This window comes from Entelurus aequoreus, linkage group LG10 (assembly GCF_033978785.1).
Source record: "Entelurus aequoreus isolate RoL-2023_Sb linkage group LG10, RoL_Eaeq_v1.1, whole genome shotgun sequence".
Taxonomy (NCBI): domain Eukaryota; kingdom Metazoa; phylum Chordata; class Actinopteri; order Syngnathiformes; family Syngnathidae; genus Entelurus; species Entelurus aequoreus.
The window spans coordinates 9,820,595-9,842,844 of record NC_084740.1 but is presented as its reverse complement, the minus strand read 5'-3'; the positions used below and the strand labels follow the sequence as shown (position 1 = coordinate 9,842,844).

Genomic DNA, 22,250 nt, shown 5'->3' with positions numbered 1-22,250 from the left:
TCATCTTTTTCCATTTTTCATACATTTTTGAAAAAACTTCAGAGAGCCACTAGGGCGGCGCTAAAGAGCCACATGCGGCTCTAGAGCCGCGGGTTGCCGACCCCTGAGCTAGAACATGCCCTTGTCCATGAATGTAAAACAGTGTCATCCTGTGGCAGCTAAACATAACTACTATGCAATACTTTGCTGCATATTCTATTAATGACCTTTTTTTGCATTTGATCACCAACAGTCAATCCATGTTGTGTCCAACAGCGACAGCTGTATGCTTCAAAACATGACCATTTCCTGTTACGATCCGCTCGAGCAGCATGACTCATTCACCTCAAAGAAACTATCGTGTCAAATTAAGAGAATATTTCAGCACGCTGGCTACAAGAAGCATTTAAGACCAATCTACGTCAGTAGCACCGCATGCGGTCCTAATTATCCACTCTAAGGTCACCACCATGAGGAAGGTCAAAATGTGCAACTTGTTTATGTAATACTGTAGAAAATTCCATATATTCTTCACTCCAGATTCTCTAGAGCAGGGGTCACCAACCCGCGGTTCTCGAGCCGCACGTGGCTCTTTAGCGACGCCCTAGTACAGGGGTCACCAACCTTTTAGAAACCAAGAGCTACTTCTTGGGTACTGATTAATGCGAAGGGCTACCAGTTTGATACACGCTTAAATAAATTGCCAGAAATAGCCAATTTGCTCAATTGACCTTTAACTCTATGTTATTATTAATAATTAATGATATTGACACTTAATTGAACGGTTTAAAAGAGGAGAAAACACGAAAAAAATGACAATTAAATTTTGAAACATAGTTTATCTTCAATTTCGACTCTTTAACATTCAAAATTCAACCGAAAAAAAGAAGAGAAAAACTAGCTAATTCAAATCTTTTTGAAAAAATAAAAAAAATAATTTATGTAACATCATTAGTAATTTTTCCTGATTAAGATTAATTTTAGAATTTTGATGACATGTTTTAAATAGGTTAAAATCCAATCTGCACTTTGTTAGAATATATAACAAATTGGACCAAGCTATATTTCTAACAAAGACAAATCATTATTTTTTCTAGATTTTCCAGAACAAAAATTTTAAAAGAAATTCAAAAGACTTTGAAATAAGATTTAAATTTGATTCTACGGATTTTCTAGATTTGCCAGAATATTTTTTTTGAATTTTAATCATAATAAGTTTGAAGAAATATTTCACAAATATTCTTCGTGGAAAAAACAGAAGCTAAAATGAAGAATTGAATTAAAATGTATTTATTATTCTTTACAATAAAAAAAAAAAATACTTGAACATTGATTTAAATTGCCAGGAAAGAAGAGGAAGGAATTTAAAAGGTAAAAAGGTATATATGTTTAAAAATCCTAAAATCATTTTTAAGGTTGTATTTTTTCTCAAAAATTGTCTTTCTGAAAGTTATAAGAAGCAAAGTAAAAACATTAATGAATTTATTTAAACAAGTGAAGACCAAGTCTTTAAAATATTTTCTTGGATTTTCAAATTCTATTTGAGTTTTGTCTCTCTTAGAATTAAAAATGTCGGGCAAAGCGAGACCAGCTTGCTAGCAAATAAATAAAATTAAAAAAATCGAGGCAGCTCACTGGTAAGTGCTGCTATTTGAGCTATTTTTAGAACAGGCCAGCGGGCTACTCATCTGGTCCTTACGGGCTACCTGGTGCCCGCGGGCACCGCGTTGGTGACCCCTGCCCTAGTGGCTCCCTGGAGCATTTTTAAAAAAGGATTGAAAATGGAAAAAGATAGGGGGGAAATATTTTTTTTGTTTTGGTATGTTTTTGTTTGACACAAACCTTCCCAATTGTTAGAACTACCACTGTTTAATATGTTTGTGTGTATGCTTCACTGATGAGAGTATTTGGTGAACATCGTTTTGTCCTACTAATTTCGGCGGTTCTTGAACTCACCATAGTGTGGACTGTGACGCAACAGTTTGTTTACATGTAAAATCTTCCACTCCTTCTTTGTCTCATTTTGTCCACCAAACGTTTTATGCTGTGCGTGAATGCACAACGAGTGCTAATCAGGCTTATTTAGGCTAGCTGTATGTACATATTGCATCATTATGCCTCATTTGTAGGTATATCTGAGCTAATTTAAAATGTTTTACTTTAATCCTCTTTGTATATAATTTTGTTTTGCATGTGTCATGACACATTTCAGATAGTTGTTTGTGTGCCATGTTGTTCCAGACCACAGCAAACATTACCTAGCTTGCCAAAGATTGTAATAATGCTATTAAAATGAAGACAGCCCGCCGTTTCCTTTAACTTGGACACACACATCTATACCTTTGGCCATTAAAAGCCAGTAATTTCCAGGAGTTATCTCACCTTCTAAGTGGCCTCCGATTTACTAATGGTTTCTAATGTTGTAAAAATGTGTAGAATAAATATTAAATGTCAACATTTCTGTCAACGAAGATTTGCTTCAGTCTGCGACACATAGTCATTTTGATAGTAGGCTAATATCGACACTTACATCATGTGTTGCCTTCATTATAACACCTATATAAGACTTTTAAAGTCATTTTGATAGTTAAAGTTAAAGTACCAATGATTGTCACACACACACACTAGGTGTGGCGAAATTATTCTCTGCATTTGACCCATCACCCTTGATCACCCCCTGGGAGGTGAGGGGAGCAGTGAGCAGCAGCGGTGGCCGCGCCCGGGAATCATTTTTGGTGATTTAACCCCCAATTCCAACCCTTGATGCTGAGTGTCAAGCAGGGAGGTAATGGGTCCCATTTTTCATAGTCTTTGGTATGACTCGGCCAGGGTTTGAACTCCCGACCTACCGATCTCAGGGCGGACACTCTAACCACTAGGCCACTGAGCAGGTGGCAGTAGCAGTAGGCTAATATAACTAATATAGACACTTACACCATGTGTTGCCTTCCTTATAACACTTTTATAAGACTTTCAAAGTCATTTTGATAGTAGGCTAATATAGCTAATATCGACACTTACATCATGTGTTGCCTTCATTATAACACCTATATAAGACTTTTAAAGTCATTTTGATAGTAGGCTATTATATCTAATATAGACACTTACATCATGTGTTGCCTTCTATAAGACTTTTAAAGTAATTTTGATAGTAGGCTATTATAGCTAATATAGACACTTACGTTTGTACATCATATCATGTGTTACCTTCCTTATAACACTTATATAAGACTTTTAAAGTCATTTTGATAGTAGGCTAATATAGCTAATATAGACACTTACGTCACGTGTTGCCTTCATTATAAGACTTATATACGGCTTTTCATTTTTTGCGGCTCCAGACAGATTTCAGACAGAATAATTTCGCCACACCTCGTGTGTGTGTGCCAATCATTGGTACTTTAACTTTAACTTGAACTTTTAACTTGAACTTTTTAACTTTATTTGTTTTTTGTATTTTTGGTCCAATATGGCTCTTTCAACGTTTTGTGTGGCCGACCCCTGCACTAGGATAATAGAGACATCTACAAAACAAAATGCAATTTACTTAGCCATGAATATTAAATTTCTGCCAATTTAACATTACATTACCATATTTTCCCGACTATAGAGCGCACTAGTCCACAGGTATCAAACTCAAGGTCCGGGGGCCAGATCTGGCCCGCCACATCATTTTGAATGGCCTGTGAAAGCTTGGAAATAATATGCATCAATGAAGTATCAATCAATCAATCAATCAATGTTTATTTATATAGCCCTAAATCACAAGTGTCTCAAAGGGCTGTACAAGCCACAACGACATCCTCGGTACAGAGCCCACATACGGGCAAGGAAAAACTCACCCCAGTGGGACGTCGGTGAATGACTATGAGAAACCTTGGAGAGGACCGCATATGTGGGTAACCCCCCCCCCTCTAGGGGAGACCGAAAGCAACGGATGTCGAGTGGGTCTGACATAACATTGTGAAAGTCCAGTCCACAGTGGATCCAACACATCAGCGGGAGTCCAGTCCACAGCGGGGCCAACAGGAAACCATCCCGAGCGGAGACGGGTCAGCAGCGCAGAGATGTCCCCAACCGATGCACAGGCTAGTGGTCCACCCGGGGTCCCGGCTCTGGACAGCCAGCACTTCATCCATGGCCACCGGACCTATGCGACTCCCCCTCGCAAGGGACAGGGGAGAAGAGGAGAGAAGAAAAGAAACGGCAGATCAACTGGTCTAAAAAAGGGGGGGTCTATTTAAAGGCTAGATTATACAAATGAGTTTTAAGATGGGACTTAAATGCTTCTACTGAGGTAGCATCTCTAACTGTTACCGGGAGGGCATTCCAGAGTACTGGAGCCCGAATAGAAAACGCTCTATAGCCCGCAGACTTTTTTTTGGCTCTGGGAATCACTAATAAGCCGGAGTTCTTTGAACGCAGATTTCTTGTCGGGACATATGGTACAATACAATCGGCGAGATAGGCTGGAGCTAAACCGTGTAATATTTTATACGTAAGTAGTAAAACCTTAAAGTCGCATCTTAAGTGCACAGGAAGCCAGTGCAAGTGAGCCAGTATAGGCGTAATATGATCAAACTTTCTTGTTTTTGTCAAAAGCCTTGCAGCCGCATTTTGTACCAACTGTAATCTTTTAATGCTAGACATAGGGAGGCCCGAAAATAATACGTTACAGTAATCGAGACGAGACGTAACGAACGCATGAATAATGATCTCAGCGTCGCTAGTGGACAAGATGGAACGAATTTTAGCGATATTACGGAGATGAAAGAAGGCCGTTTTAGTAACACTCTTAATGTGCGACTCAAACGAGAGAGTTGGGTCGAAGATAATACCCAGATTCTTTACCGAGTCTCCTTGTTTAATTGTTTGGTTGTCAAATGTTAAGGTGGTATTATTAAATAGATGTTGGTGTCTAGCAGGACCGATAATCAGCATTTCCGTTTTCTTAGCGTTGAGTTGCAAAAAGTTAGCGGACATCCATTGTTTAATTTCATTAAGACACGCCTCCAGCTGACTACAGTCCGGCGTGTTGGTCAGCTTTAGGGGCATGTAGAGTTGAGTGTCATCAGCATAACAGTGAAAGCTAACACCGTACTTGCGTATGATGTCACCCAGCGGCAGCATGTAAATACTAAAGAGTGCAGGGCCAAGAACCGAACCCTGGGGAACTCCGCACGTTACCTTGACATAGTCCGAGGTCACATTGTTATGGGAGACGCACTGCATCCTGTCAGTAAGATAAGAGTTAAACCAAGACAAGGCTAAGTCTGACATACCAATACGTGTTTTGATACGCTCTAATAAAATATTATGATCGACGGTATCGAAAGCGGCGCTAAGATCAAGAAGCAGCAACATAGATGACGCATCAGAATCCATCGTTAGCAATAGATCATTAGTCATTTTTGCGAGGGCTGTCTCCGTAGAGTGATTTGCCCTGAAACCGGATTGAAAAGGTTCACAGAGATTGTTAGTCACTAAGTGTTCATTTAGCTGCTGTGCAACAGTTTTTTCGAGAATTTTGGAAATAAACGGAAGGTGGGAGACCGGTCGGTAGTTTACCATGAGGTCAGGATCGAGGTTAGGTCTTTTGAGCAGAGGATGAATAACCGCTTTTTTGAATGCTAGGGGAACAGTGCCGGAGGAAAGTGATAAGTTTATAATATTTAACACTGATGGACCTAATAATACAAACAGTTCCTTGATAAGTTTCCCAGGAAGTGGGTCAAGTAAACATGTTGTTTGTTTTATCCCACTTACACGCTGTAATAATTCCTCTAATGTTATTTCATCAAAAATAGAGAGACTATTTTGGAGGGCAGTGTCCGTCGTATATACAGTCGTATTTGTGTTAATAGAACCCAGTTGTAGCTGGGATGCGTTGTCTTTAATCTCCTTTCTAATGAGTTCAATTTTCTTATTAAAGAAATTCATAAAATCATCTGCCGAGTGGGTGGAGCTACTGGGAGGAGTCCCTTGTTGGGTTAGCGATGCTACTGTACTAAACAGAAATTTAGGATCGTTTTTGTTGAGGCGGATGAGATTTGAGTAGTATTTAGCTTTAGCTAAGGTAAGCATGCGTTTATAAGTTATTAAACTATCACTCCATGCTTGATGGAAAACCTCAAGTTTAGTCGCGCGCCATTTGCGTTCCAGTTTTCTACATGATAATTTATGAGCTCTAATTTCTTCTGTAAACCATGGGGTGCGCCTTTTAGGGGCCCTTTTTTGCTTTAGCGGTGCTATACTATCAATAATTTCGCGCAAGGCATCGTCAAAGTTGTTAGTGAGTTTATCAATAGAGCCGACATAATTTGGGAATGGTGCTATTACCGAAGGCAGTAGGTCAGCAAGAGTCATCGTTGTGGCAGCATTAATGTTGCGGCCGCTATAGCAGTTATTATTATTATTAGCTTGTTGACAAAGAGTCAAAACTTCAAATTTTATAAGGTAATGATCGGACATTACTTTAGTATATGGAAGTATCATAACTTTGGAGGTGGTGACACCCCTGACAAGCACTAGATCTATTGTATTACCGTTGCGATGCGTGGGTTCATGTATTATTTGTGTAAGACCACAGCTATCAATTATGGTTTGGAGCGCCACGCACTGAGGGTCCGATGGGGTATTCATATGGATATTAAAGTCCCCCATTATGATTATATTGTCGGCGTGCGTCACTAGATCAGCAACGAACTCTGAGAATTCACTGATAAAGTCCGAATAGGGCCCAGGGGGGCGGTAGATAACAGCCAGGTCGAGAGGTAGCGGTGTGACGGACCTCATAGTAAGCACCTCAAACGATTTATATTTATTATTTAGGTTAGGGGTAAGGTTGAAATTTTCATTGTATATTAGTGCGACACCCCCTCCCCTTTTAAGAGGGCGGGCAACATGCGCATTCGTATAGTTAGGAGGAGATGCCTCATTGAGCGCAAAAAATTCGTCCGGTTTGAGCCAGGTTTCGCTAAGACCAATGACGTTAAGATTGTTGTCTCTAATGACCTCATTAACCAATAACGCCTTGGGAGACAATGATCTTATGTTTAAAAAGCCCATATTATAGGTATTGGGCTGTTTTGACGAGTTTTTGTTAAGATTATCCGTAGTGGCAATATTAACAATGTTGCGTTTATTATGCGTAGTGCACTTTAAATAGTTTCGACCATATCTAGGAATTGATATGACGGGAATTTTCCGATTGTTTGCTTGGTGCTGCAATAGACTGGACATATCATAATTTGCCACCTCAGTAGAATGCATGTCCACCTCTGACACAGACACAACAGAAAAAACATTATGTGAATTGTGTATTATTCTAAGAGAATTGCTATGCGTACATGGATTATCCAGCCTGGCGCTGGCTAGTTCTAGCTTAACTGACTCCTCACCCGGACTAACAGACATTGTAATTGCCTGTGACCGGGCTTGCTCTAGTGTAGTCAGTCAAGTGAGACTTAAATAGTAGTCTATGTTTCTAGACAGGATGATGGCGCCTTCCTGGTTAGGGTGAAGGCCGTCTCTCATCAGCAAGCCTGGTTTGCCCCAGAAAGAGGGCCAGTTATCAATAAACGTTAGTCCCTGCGTCCTACAGTAGCTAGCCAACCACTTGTTAAGCGAGACTAATCTGCTATATCTCTCATCATTGCCTCTCGCAGGCAGGGGGCCAGAGACAATTACTCGATGCCTGGACATCTTTCTGGCGAGATCACAAGTCCTGGCTATGTTTCTCTTTGTAATCTCTGACTGTCTCATTCTAGTGTCATTGGAGCCAACGTGTACAACTATATTCGCATAATTAGTGGTGCGATTAGCCTGTCGTACGTGTTTACTAGGCCTGTTGCGAGTTAGCTCCCTAAGATTAGCTTCAATGTCAGGTGCTCTGGCCCCGGGGATACACTTTATTGTGGCTGGTTTGCTAAGCTTTATGTTTCGGGTGATGGAGTCCCCTATAACTAAGGTGTGGTGCCCGGTAGACTGGGGTGTAGGACTAGCTAAAGAGCTAAATCTATTATGCGTCTCAACCGGTACACCGTAGCTTGTAGGCCGCTTAGGACTGCTACAAGCTGGGCTAGTTAGCTCGCTACAGCTAACGCTAGCAGATGTGTCCGCAACATCTAAAGTTACGACATTACTCTGCTCTAACTGGTGGACACGGCCCTCTAGCAGAGCCAACCTCTCCGTGAGTATGGTGCAAGACGCACAGGAAGCCATTACTCACAGTGTTTTCTGTCACCGAGTGAAGTTCCTGCTGTCCTCAGGGAAGTGGTCGCGGTCTCAACAGCTCTTCTTTTCCTGCGACTTTTGAGCCACTCGTACGATGCCAAAGTGCGGGGACGTCAAGGCGAGCACATGTCACGGTCGCCGGTGAGGTCCGAGGTGTGTCTTCGCTTTGCCGCGGCCGCTTTTGGAAACTGGTCAACACACTCTCCCACTCGCATCCACTCAGCAAGTACTTTATCTTTATTTCTTTTTCTATTTTGACAGAAAAAAAGACATGTACGGCATGCAGTGGTATATCCTTTAAACTTTATTTGTCTAATAATGCAACAGATATTATTTTATCATACGTTAAAAACATTTTTGGGGTAAAAACATACACAAATATCAACTTAGCCTTATGATTTCAAAGCAAATTATGCATCAAATTGTACACTGTATACCTGACAATATATATATATATATATATTATATTATATATATATATATATATATATATATATATATATATATATATATATATATATATATATATATATATATATATATATATATATATATATATATATATATATATATATATATATATATATATATATCTTTAAACAGCTCGGTTTTAAGAATCCTACCGTAAGAAAAAAACGGTGGTACCATTTTTACATTTACAGTAATACACTGTGAAAACAGCAACCATATTTTTTATTTAAAAAACAAAAAAAATACGGCCTTTACATTATATATTTTTATTATACTTTTCAAAGGATTTCAGTGGCGTCCACAAGTGTTGGGAAAACTCCACATTCTATGACTGTCACACAGCCAAAAACAAAGGCGTCGTGGAAAAGTTCGCCTCATTAGTAATGAGCCTGTCTTCATTCACCTTTTAAGCCCGTTTTCCTCACTAATGAAGAGTGGGTGTGCTGTGATAATACAGATAAGAGGAACATAAAGCTGAAAAATACCACTTACAGTAAGCGCAAACAAAAGAATAGAGCCTAAAGACAATCCATCCATCCATCTTCTTCCGCTTATCCGAGGTCGGGTCGTGGGGGCAGCAGCCTAAGCAGGGAAGACCAGACTTCCCACTCCCCAGCCATTTTGTCCAGCTCCTCCCGGGGGATCCTAAAGCGTTCCTAGGCCAGCCGGGAGACATAGTCTTCCCAACGTGTCCTGGGTCTTCCCCGTGGCCTCCTACCGGTCGGACTTGCCCGAAACACCTCCCTAGGGAGGCGTTTTTTGGTCCCCTTTATTCAGAAAAGTACCAAAATACTTTTGGTACCGGTACCGGTACCAAAATATTGGTATCGGGATAACACTAATACACACACACTGAGCACCCACTGGCAGAAATGTAGATTGGTGCCTATACTACGCTCATCGCATGACTTGCCAATAGAGAGGATTAGTACGGGTTAATACCAGTAACATCCATCCATCCATCCATTTTCTACCGCTTATTCCCTTCAGGGTTGCGGGGGGCGCTGGAGCCTATCTCAGCTACAGTCGGGCGGAAGGCGGGGTACACCCTGGACAACATATTGGGGAAAATAAATGTGTGGCCAACTCTGCTCTTTTTTTTTTAGATAAAGACAATACCTTTCATTGGTTAAGACACACTGGAAAAATACATGTTGTGCAAGGTTGACACAAATGGTGTGAAAATGGTTTTATATTTGTATGTACACATTTTAACAGTTGAAAAATGGAAATAAGTATTTTTAAAATTTAAACACTGTTTTTGACATTTCCCACACTCTAAACTCCTATGGCATAAATGAAGCAACAAAAACAAAAAAAAACTGTAATCCAGTTGACAATTATTCCGGTCCGCTTGTGTTTTCTGCGGATGGATTTGAATTTACAATGGATCTTAAAGGCCTACTGAAAGCCACTACTACCGACCACGCAGCCTGATAGTTTATATATCAATGATGACATCTTAACATTGCAACACATGCCAATACGGCCGGGTTAACTTATAAAGTGACTTTTAAAACTTCCCGGGAAATATCCGGCTGAAACGTCGCGGTATGATGACGTATGCGCGTGACGAAGTCAGAGTAACGGAAGTTATGGTACCCGTAGAATCCTATACAAAAAGCTCTGTTTTCATTTCATAATTCCACAGTATTTTGGACATCTTTTGCAATTTCTTTAATGAACAATGAAGGCTGCAAAGAAGACAGTTGTAGGTGGGATCGGTGTATTAGCAGCGGACTACAGCAACACAACCAGGAGGACTTTGTTGGAGCGCTAGCCGCGCTAGCCGCGCTAGCCGCCGACCTCACCTTGACTTCCTACGTCTCCGGGCCGCCAAACGCATCGGGTGAAGTCCTTCGTCCTTCTGCCGATCGCTGGAACGCAGGTGAGCACGGGTGTTGGTGAGTAGATGAGGGCTGGCCGGCGTAGGTGGAGAGCTAATGTTTTTAGCATAGCTCTGTGAGGTCCCGTTGCTAAGTTGCTAAGTTAGCTTCAATGGCGTCGTTAGCACAGCATTGTTAACCTTCGCCAGCCTGGAATGCATTAATCGTGTATTTACATGTCCACGGTTTAATAGTATTGTTGATTTTCTATCTATCTTTCCTTCTATCCTTTATTTTTTTGTTTCTATATGCAGTTAAAGCACGATGCTATCACGTTAGCTCGTAGCTAAAGCATTTCGCCGATGTATTGTCGTGGAGATAAAAGGCACTGAATGTCCATTTTGCGTTCTCGACTCTCATTTTCAAGAGGATATAGTATCCGAGGTGGTTTAAAATACAAATCCGTGATCCACAATAAAAAAAGGAGAGTGTGGAATCCAATGAGCCAGCTTGTACCTAAGTTACGGTCAGAGCGAAAAAAGATACGTCCATCACTGTCTCTCAAGTCATTCACTGTAACGTTCCTCATCTACGAATCTTTCATCCTCGCTCAAATTAATGGGGTAATCATCACTTTCTCGGTCCGAATCTCTCTCGCTCCATTGTAAACAACGGGGAATTGTGAGGAATACTAGCTCCTGTGACGTCACGCTACTTCCGGTACAGGCAAGGCTTTTTTTTATCAGCGAGCAAAAGTTGCGAACTTTATCGTCGATTTTCTCTATTAAATCCTTTCAGCAAAAATATGGCAATATCGCAAAATGATCAAGTATGACACATAGAATGGATCTGCTATTCCCGTTTAAATAAAAAAAAAAATCATTTCAGTAGGCCTTTAAATAAGTACAAACAACGGCAAACAAAGCTGTGGTTACATTTCTTGCAATTTTGTTTGCTGATTTAGAAAAAAAAACACCAGTGGATGTCAAAAAACATTTTGTAACTAACTGATTGCTGCATTGCAGTGTTCTTATCAGAAGAGTACTTACCGTATTTTCCGGACTATAAGGTGCACTTAAAATCATTTTTTTCTCCTCAAAACTTGACAGTGCGCCTTATAACCCGGTGCACCTAATGTACGGCATAATTCTGGTTGTGCTTACCGACCTCGAAGCAATTGTATTTGGTACGTGGTGTAATGATAAGTGTGACCAGTAGATGGCAGTCAAACATAAGAGACAAAGCTTAACCTATTGTTACTATAACAATCTACAAGGTTAATGTAGGTTGCTTCTCTTTCTTCCCCTCCATTTTTCTGCATTCTTTCGTATCTCAAGTTATCATGACGTATATGTATTGTTGCATTTGAACAATTGTATTGTTGATAATAAAGGTAAAGTACTGGTATTGTTTATTATCAATAGCACTATTTCTATTGGTATTCATATTGCTCCATTTTTAGTGTAATAATGCTCATTGTCATTTCTGTATTTTTTAAAATTTTTTTCGCTAACTGCTTATTTGCTATTACTTTTACCATTATATTTGTACATGTCGTATTTGCTGATGTTGCTCTGTTGTTGTTGTTGTTGTTGTTGTTGTGTTTGCTGTTGTTGTTTTTGTCTCTCTGTCTAATCCCCCTCTTGTCCCCACAATTCCCCCCTCTGTCTTCCTTTTTCTCTCTTTCTATCCCCTCCTGCTCCGGCCCGGCTGCACCAAATGATAATATAAATACATTTAATAAAGTCAAAATACAATTAATGCAACAAGAGAAGTATCCTACACTTCTCTTTTGTAAAGTAAATCTGAACAGCCGATATGGGCATCTACATCTGCTATATGATTTGCCTGAGAAGCTGGGCAGGACATTATAAAAAAAACAAAAACAAAAAAAAAAACCAACAAACAAAAAAAAACATAAGAGATAATGTGTAGACTGCAATATGATGGCAATATGACTCAAGTAAACAACACCAACATTTTATATGTTCCATTGAAAATATAGAACATTACACACGGCGCTCAAAAATCTATCAATAGACCACAAGGAAGTGTTTTCAATTTAGAAAAAAATATATACACTATATTGCCAAAAGTATTTGGCCACCTGCCTTGACTCACATATGAACTTGAAGTGCCATCCCATTCCTAACCCACAGGGTTCAATATGATGTCGGTCCACCTTTTGCAGCTATTACAGCTACAACTCTTCTGGGAAGGCTGTCCACAAGGTTGCAGAGTGTGTTAATAGGAATTTTCGACCATTCTTCCAAAAGCGCATTGGTGAGGTCACACACTGATGTTGGTCGAGAAGGCCTGGCTCTAAGTCTCCGTTCTTAATTCATCCCAAAAGGTGTTCTATTGGGTGCAGGTCAGGACTCTGTGCAGGCCAGTCAAGTTCATCCACACCAGACTCTGTCATCCATGTCTTTATGAACTTTGTTTAGTGCGCTGGTGCACAGTCATGTTGGAAGAGGAAGGGGCCCGCTCCAAACTGTTCCCACAAGGTTGGGAGCATGGAATTGTCCAAAATGTTTTGGTATATTGGAGCATTCAAAGTTCCTTTCACTGGAACTAAGGGGCCAAGCCCAACTCCTGAAAAACAATCCTACACCATAATTCCTCCTGCACCAAATTTCACACCTGGCACAATGCAGTCCGAAGTGTACGGTTCTCCTGGCAACCTCCAAACCCAGACTCGTCCATCAGTTTGCCAGACGGAAAAGTGTGATTCATCACTCCAGAGAACGCGTCTCCACTGCTCTAGAGTCCAGTGGCGACGTGCTTTACACCACTGCATCCGATGCTTTGCATTGGACTTAGTGATGTATGACTTAGATACAGATGCTCGGCCATGGAAACCCATTCCATGAAGCTCTCTGCGTACTGTACGTGGGCTAATTGGAAGGTCACATGAAGTTTGGAGCTCTGTAGCAACTGACTGTGCAGAAAGTCGGCGACCTCTTTGCACTATGCGCTTCAGCATCCGCTGACCCCTCTGTCAGTTTACGTGGCCTACCACTTCTTGGCTGAGTTGCTGTTGTTCCCAAACTCTTCCATTTTCTTATAATAAAGCCGACAGTTGACTTTGGAATATTTAGGAGCGAGGAAATTTCACGACTGGATTTGTTGCACAGGTGGCATCCTATGACAGTTCCACGCTGGAAATCACTGAGCTCCCTATTCTTTCACAATTGTTTGTAGAAACAGTCTCCATGTCTAAGTGCTTGATTTTATACACCTGTGGCCCGGGCCAAGTGATTAGGACACCTAATCTGATCCTTTGGATGGGTGGCCCAATACTTTTGGCATTATAGTGTACATAGGACTCATTTCAATGCGCCCTATAATCCGGTGCGCCTTATATGTGAAAAAGGATCGACAATAGGCCATTCATCAGCAGTGCGCCTTATAATCCGGTGCGCCCTATGGTCCAGTAAATACGGTATGTCTGTGCACAATTTAAGGAGTAACCTCACTGCTGCTGCTATCTTTCTTCTGTCATCGCCTCCGTTCTGCCAAAGATATGAAAATAAACATGAATTATTGTTAAATATATATATATATATATATATATATATATATATATATATATATATATATATATATATATATATATATATATATACATATATATGTATATATGTATATATGTATATATATATATATATATATATATATATATATATATATATATATATATATATATATATATATATATATTTTTTTTTTTAATAATGTCCTGCCCAAATCATATAGCAGATGTAGATGCCCATATCGGCTGTTCAGATTTACTTTACAAAAGAGAAGTGTAGGATACTTCTCTTGTTGCCTTACTTGTATTTTGACTTTATTAAATGTATTTATATTATCATTTGGTGCAGCCGGGCCGGAGCAGGAGGGGATAGAAAGAGAGAAAAAGGAAGACAGAGGGGGGAATTGTGGGGACAAGAGGGGGATTAGACAGAGAGACAAAAACAACAACAGCAAACACAACAACAACAACAACAACAACAACAGAGCAACATCAGCAAATACGACATGCACAAATATGATGGTAAAAGTAATATCAAATAAGCAGTTAGCGAAAATTAAAAAAAAAAAAAAATACAGAAATGACAATGAGCATTATTACACTAAAAATGGAGCAATATGAATACCAATAGAAATAGTGCTATTGATAATAAACAACACCAGTACTTTACCTTTATTATCAACAATACAATTGTTCAAATGCAACAATACATATACGTAATGATAACTTGAGATAAGAAAGAATGCAGAAAAATGGAGGGGAAGAAAGAGAAGCAACCTTAACCTTGTAGATTGTTATAGTAACAATAGGTTAAGCTTTGTCAGTGTGCCATGTGTTATACCCTGTATATATATATATATATATATATATATATATATATATATATATATATATATATATATATATATATATATATATATATATATATATATATATATATATATATATATATATATATATATATACACTACCGTTCAAAAGTTTGGGGTCACCCAAACAATTTTGGAGAATAGCCTTCATTTCTAAGAACAAGAATAGACTGTCGAGTTTCAGATGAAAGTTCTCTTTTTCTGGCCATTTTGAGCGTTTAATTGACCCCACAAATGTGATGCTCCAGAAACTCAATCTGCTCAAAGGAAGGTCAGTTTTGTAGCTTCTGTAACGAGCTAAACTGTTTTCAGATGTGTGAACATGATTGCACAAGGGTTTTCTACTCATCAATTAGCCTTCCGAGCCAATGAGCAAACACATTGTACCATTAGAACACTGGAGTGATAGTTGCTGGAAATGGGCCTCTGTACACCTATGTAGGTATTGCACCAAAAACCAGACATTTGCAGCTAGAATAGTCATTTACCACATTAGCAATGTATAGAGTGTATTTCTTTAAAGTTAAGACTAGTTTAAAGTTATCTTCATTGAAAAGTACAGTGCTTTTCCGTCAAAAATAAGGACATTTCAATGTGACCCCAAACTTTTGAACGGTAGTGTATATATATATATATATATATATATATATATATATATATATATATATATATATATATATATATATATACACACAGATATCATCATATATCAACCCAAAATATAAAAAAATCTATTTTCTTAACAGAGCTAATATTTGTAGAGCAGTATATTATTACAAACAAACGTTGAAGTGAAATATACAATATGTATGAACTTGATACATCTTGGCTGAGGCAAGAATGAAGACATAATAAACAACAGCCCACAATCCATCCAACAATCAGCAGAACCGGAAAGAGTTTGCAGGACGAAGCCGTCAGGCTCCCAGCTGGAGATAAGAACATAAAGTCTGAGGGTTTTATGTCAGGGGGAGAGAGAAATATAAATATTGATGTTAGTGTCAAATCTTCTGTGTAGCCATGCTGCTCTCTTTCCTCTCCAACATCATCTCATCTTAACGAGCACATGGCCAGATTTCTAACGGGTTGACATTGGCATCTTGCATACTGGAGCGAAATCCAACCGCTCCACTTCCAACTGCATGTACTAGAGTTAGCCATGTGTAAAAATATATAGAAACCTAATCATTTTCTCTCTCTCATGTTTTGGAGTCTTTTTTCATTCCATTCTTTCCTCGGTGGATTTGATCCCAGCTGTGCTCGGCCTTGCTGGCTGTTTTCCCCAGGAGGATCAACTTCCAGCTGAGACGACCCAGTCTGTCTCCGCTGGGTATTTTTTTTTTTTCTAGTTTCAAAAAAGTTCAGTTTCAAAGCTTCCAAGACAAAAGGATACTTGCTTTGTAGATGTCCCGTATAATTCTCATTGACAAGGTGGACATGTTTCAATTAGAATCCCACCTGGGTGGGCCAGACCAGATGACAAGGTTTTAATGTACTGCTTTGGGTGCGTTTCTACCCACATTTTAACAGTGGTGTGCCGTTATGTTAGGCCTTCTCTGCTGGCCTAACATAACCAAAACTCATGATCATAATTGAGGATAAAAGTCATTTTTAATGCACTTTCCCTATATATCTAAAAGTATTCATATTCTCTTCATGTCATATTATGCTCCTTCCAGTGCTGTTGTTTTTAGTTTTAGTTTGTATCCAATCAGAATTCAGCTAGCTTATTATGTACCATGCTGTACCAAATCTGCCCGCATTGTTGATTCTTCAGAATCAACAATATTCAATATTCAATATTCAATATTCAATTGAATGCACCACAAAGACAAGATATTTGATGTTCAAACTCATAAACTTTATTTTTTTTTTGCAAATAATAATTAACTTAGAATTTCATGGCTGCAACACGTGACAAAGTAGTTGGGAAAGGGCATGTTCACCACTGTGTTACATGGCCTTTCCTTTTAACAACACTCAGTAAACGTTTGGAAACTGAGGAGACACATTTTTGAAGCTTCTCAGGTGGAATTCTTTCCCATTCTTGCTTGATGTACAGCTTAAGTTGTTCAACAGTCCGGGGGTCTCCGTTGTGGTATTTTAGGCTTCATAATGCGCCACACATTTTCAATAGGAGACAGGTCTGGACTACAGGCAGGCCAGGCTAGTACCCGCACTCTTTTACTATGAAGCCACGTTGATGTAACACGTGGCTTGGCATTGTCTTGCTGAAATAAGCAGGGGCGTCCATGGTAACGTTGCTTGGATGGCAACATATGCTGCTCCAAAACCTGTATGTACCTTTCAGCATTAATGGCGCCTTCACAGATGTGTAAGTTACCCATGTCTTGGGCACTAACACACCCCCATACCATCACACATGCTGGCTTTTCAACTTGGCGCCTATAATAATTCGGATGGTTATTTTCCTCTTTGGTCCGGAGGACACGAGGTCCACAGTTTCCAAAAACAATTTGAAATGTGGACTCGTCAGACCACAGAACACTTCTCCACTTTGTATCAGTCCATCTTAGATGAGCTCAGGCCCAGCGAAGCCGACGGCGTTTCTGGGTGTTGTTGATAAACGGTTTTCGCCTTGCATAGTAGAGTTTTAACTTGCACTTACAGATGTAGCGACCAACTGTAGTTACTGACAGTGGGTTTCTGAAGTGTTCCTGAGCCCATGTGGTGATATCCTTTACACACTGATGTCGCTTGTTGATGCAGTACAGCCTGAGGGATCGAAGGTCACGGGCTTAGCTGCTTATGATTTACAATATTAAAACATTACGTCATAAAACTAATGTACAGTAGTTGTTTGTCGTACATGCTATCGCATTGTTTTTTAAACCATTTTTTCAAAAAGTCATTTTTTGTTTTTAAAAGGCATGTTACACATGGAAATGGTGGTGTTTTGGGAGGGCCCAGTACAGGTTGAATGGATTTAAATGACAATTACTCAGTATGCTAATAAAATGTTAAACTAAACTCTATTTTTTTTAGTTTTTAATCTCAAAGTTCATTCAAAAGGTTCTGTGGATTGATGGAAGGAGTTTTAAATCCGAAGGAAAAGACAGTTCGTGCCCCGACTGATATCCAGATATTTGCTTTGCATAGTAGAGTTTTAACTTGCACTTACAGATGTAGCGACGAACTGTAATTACTGACAGTGGTTTTCTGAAGTGTTCCTGAGCCCATGTTGAACCCCCATCTTTTACACACCGATGTCGCTTTTTGATCGCCTGAGGGATCCAAGGTCCGTAATATCATCGCTTACGTGCAGTGATTTCTCCAGATTCTCTGAACCTTTTGATGATATTACGGACTGTAGATGGTGAAATCCCTAAATTCCTTGCAATAGCTCGTTGACAAATGTTGTTCTTAAACTGTTGGGCAATTTGCTCACGCATTTGTTCACAAAGTGGTGACCCTCGCCCCATCCTTGTTTGTGAATGACTGAGCATTTCATTGAAGCTGCTTTTATCAATCAATCAATCAATCAATGTTTATTTATATAGCCCTAAATCACAAGTGTCTCAAAGGGCTGTACAAGCCACAACGACATCCTCGGTACAGAGCCCACATACGGGCAAGGAAAACTCACCCCAGTGGGACGTCAATGTGAATGACTATGAGAAACCTTGGAGAGGACCGCATATGTGGGTAACCCCCCCTCTAGGGGAGACCGAAAGACCCAATCATGGCACCCACCTGTTCCCAATAAGCCTGTTCACCTGTGGGATGTTCCAAATAAGTGTTCGATGAGCATTCCTCAACTTTTTCAGTCTTGTTTGCCACTTGTGCAAGCTTTGTTAAAACATGTTGCAGGCATCAAATTCCATATGTGCTAATATTTGCAAAAAATAACAACGTTTTCCAGTCTATTCAATCGAATATAGGTTGTGTTCTGTTTTTATTTACCATTTACACAATGTGCCAACTTCACTGGTTATGGGGTTTGTACCTGCTTTATTATCTTTCATCTTATTCGTATTTTCTTAAGGAGTTCAAATTAAGCCAGCATTTTACATTTTCTCAGCTACCTTCTGAATTAAATGTGTGTTTTTTTCTACCACTGATGGACTTTAAAATGTTCTGTTCTATTAATTTGTGACCCAATTTAACAGTCTCCTCTTCATTACAATTGTTGCTGTTTTTATTGAATGGTATCTGCTTCCGGGTTCTATCCTGCGCGTTGAGACTGACGCATGCGTGATTTGAAGGGTCCTCTCCGTCCGCACTCGAGAGATCTGGTTTCCAATCGCATAATCCAGGTGTGCTAGTCCGACAAAAAACAAACACAATCAGGTTTAAGATGTTTCCATAGGTTGTAGGAAGCTTATTTAGAGCCAAACTATTTGAGAAATCTGACTAATTTAGTGCATGGACACGTATTGAATGACAAATGAGATTATTCCCGTAAATCAAAGAGAAGAAGCCTATAAATCTGATCAGTATTTACCAGAGCCGAACATTACTGTAGTTTACTGAACAGAACTGTACAAGGCTGTACTTACTACGTACTAACAGGCCTAAGCCTCCGTGACGCAATCAAACTTAGTCTGGAACAGTAAGCCAGAACTAACTAACATTGTGCCAAAAAAAAGAGGAACAAAACACACAAAGTACCACAGTAGCTACACAGAGAAAACAGTTTAATACATATATACACACATAGGACCATCATAACTTTGATGGATTGTTGATGTGTGAATTGACTGTCTTTCGTGTCGTTTGAATATGTAAGTTGTAAAACACGACGTCATACATGCTAAGGTAAAAAATATAGCCGTGAAAGTTTAATAATAAAATCCAGATAAACTAGATGAGGCAATTCCTGCAGAAATTGCGTGTGAATGCTCCAATGCTAAAGTTGAACTGAAATCCTGACAGAATGTAGTATAACTGTAAGAATAGTTTGAATGTTGGACTGGTTTGAATGTTGAAGAGTTTGAATTTCCAAGAAAAACGGAATTTGGTTTGGAACTTGGGAAAGCGTTAGTTGGATGAGTGGAATGTGTTGAAGGTGGAATGGTTTGAATATGTTGAAAATGAAAAATGTTGTTCAACGACTCGAATGTTCTGAATGTTTTGAAATGGTTGATATTGGAATTTTTCAAATCGGTTGAGAAATGTTGACGTAGTAACATTTTTAATTGAGAAATGGTATGAAGGAATACCAGGAATTTTGAGAAAACCTGGATTTTTTGCAGTTCAAAAAAACAACTTTGTTTTTGGGACGGTTAAAATGGGTTGAAAATATGGAAGGAGTAGTCGCCAGAAAAAAGGGTCAAAAAAGGGTTTGGAAAAAAGGGAATTCTAGGAATGCCTGGAATTTTTTTGAACTTAGAAAAATGATAGTTTCAATTTTTAAGGTGTTTCCATAGGTCGTAGGAGGCTTATTTAGAGCCGAACTATTTGAGAAATCGGACTAATTTAGTGCATGGACACGTACTGAATGACAAATCAGATTATTCCCGTAAATCAAAGAGAAGAAGCCTATAAACCTGATCAGTATTTACCAGAGCCGAACATTACTGTAGATTACCAAACAGAACTATGTAAGACTGTACTTACTACGTACTAACAGGCCTAAGCCTCCGTGAAGCAATTCAATTTAGTCTGGAACAGTAAGCCGGAACTAACTAACATTGTGCCAAAAAAAAAAGAGGAACAAAACACACAAAGTACAACAGTACATTTGAATAAAGAGAAAAGAGTTTAATACATATATACACACACATAGGACCATCATAACTTTGATGGATTGTTGATGTGTGAATTGACTGTCTTTCGTGTCGTTTCAATATGTAAGTTGTAAAACCATACGTCATACATTCTAAGGTAAAAAAAATAAAGCGTGAAAGTTTAATAATAAGATCAAGATCAACTAGATGAGGCAATTCCTGAAGGAATTGCGTGTGAATGCTCCAATGCTGAAATTGAACTGAAATCCTGACAGAATGTAGTATGACTGTAAGAATAGTTTGAATGTTGGACTGGTTTGAATGTGAAAAGTTTGAATTTCCAGTAAAAACAGAATTTGGTTTGGAACTTGGGAAAGCGTTAGTTGGATTAGTGGAATGTGTTGAAGGTGGAATGGTTTGAATATGTTGAAAATGGAAAATGTTAAACGACTCAAATGTTCTGAATGTTTTGAAATGATTGATATTGGGATTTTTCAAATCGGTTGAGAAATGTTGAAGTAGTAACATTTTTACCTGAGAAATGGTATGAAGGAATACCAGGAATTTCGAGAAAACCGGGATTTTTTTGCAGTTAAAAAAAAAACATCGTCGTTTTTGGGACGGTTGAAATGGGTTGAAAATGTGGAAGGAGTAGTCGCCAGAAAAAAGGGTCAAAAAAGGGTTTGAAAAAAAGGGAATTCTAGGAATGCCTGGAATTTTTTTGAACTTAGAAAAATGATAGTTTTAATTTTTAAGGTGTTTCCATAGGTCGTAGGAGGCTTATTTAGAGCCAAACTATTTGAGAAATCGGACTAATTTAGTGCATGGACACGTACTGAATGACAGACTGCCATTAATCAGATTATTCCCGTAAATCAAAGAGAATTGATTGATTGATTGATTGAGACTTTTATTAGTAGGTTGCACAGTGAAGTACATATTCCGTACAATTGACCACTAAATGGTAACACCCGAATAAGTTTTTCAACTTGTTTAAGTCGGGGTCCACTTAAATTGATTCATGATACAGATATATACTATCATATATACTATCATCATAATACAGTCATCACACAAGATAATCACATTTAATTATTTACATTATTTACAATCAGGGGTGTGGAGGGAGGGGTGGTGGGGGGGGGGATATGGACATCAAGTAGTGGACATAGAGAGAGAGAGAGAGAGAGATCAGAAGGCATAAGAAAAAGAAAAAGTATCTGCATTTGATTGTTTACATTTGATTATTAGCAATCCGGGTAGGGTGTTAGTTTAGGGTTGTAGCTGCCTGGAGGTGAACTTTTATTGCGGTTTTGAAGGAGGATAGAGATGCCCTTTCTTTTATACCTGTTGGAAGCCTATAAACCTAATCAGTATTTACCAGAGCCAAACCCTATTGTACAAGACTGTTACTACGTACTAACAGGCCTAAGCCTCCGTGAAGCAATCAAATTTAGTCCGGAACAGTAAGCCAGAACTAACTAACATTAACACATAAAGTACAACAGTGGAGGACACCAAGAACAACGTGTTCAATTGCCCCAGTGAATAACCTTTGACTGTGGACCAAGCTGCATATTTTAGGTACACCAGTACAGATGACTATTTTACTATGCTTGGAGTAGTTAAACTCAACAGAGCTCAT

General features: G+C 39.1%; 1 protein-coding gene across 1 annotated transcript; it reads right to left on the bottom strand.

The window, feature by feature from the left end:
• Positions 1-3,754: 3,754 nt before the first annotated feature.
• On the bottom strand, positions 3,755-22,250 carry LOC133659108 (uncharacterized). The gene is made up of 3 exons (XM_062061843.1): positions 22,217-22,250; positions 19,125-19,197; positions 3,755-8,110 (listed from the first exon to the last, which is right to left on the bottom strand). The coding sequence occupies exons 1-3, from the start codon at positions 22,248-22,250 to the stop codon at positions 7,435-7,437; spliced, it is 783 nt and encodes a 260-aa protein (XP_061917827.1). The 3' UTR covers positions 3,755-7,434.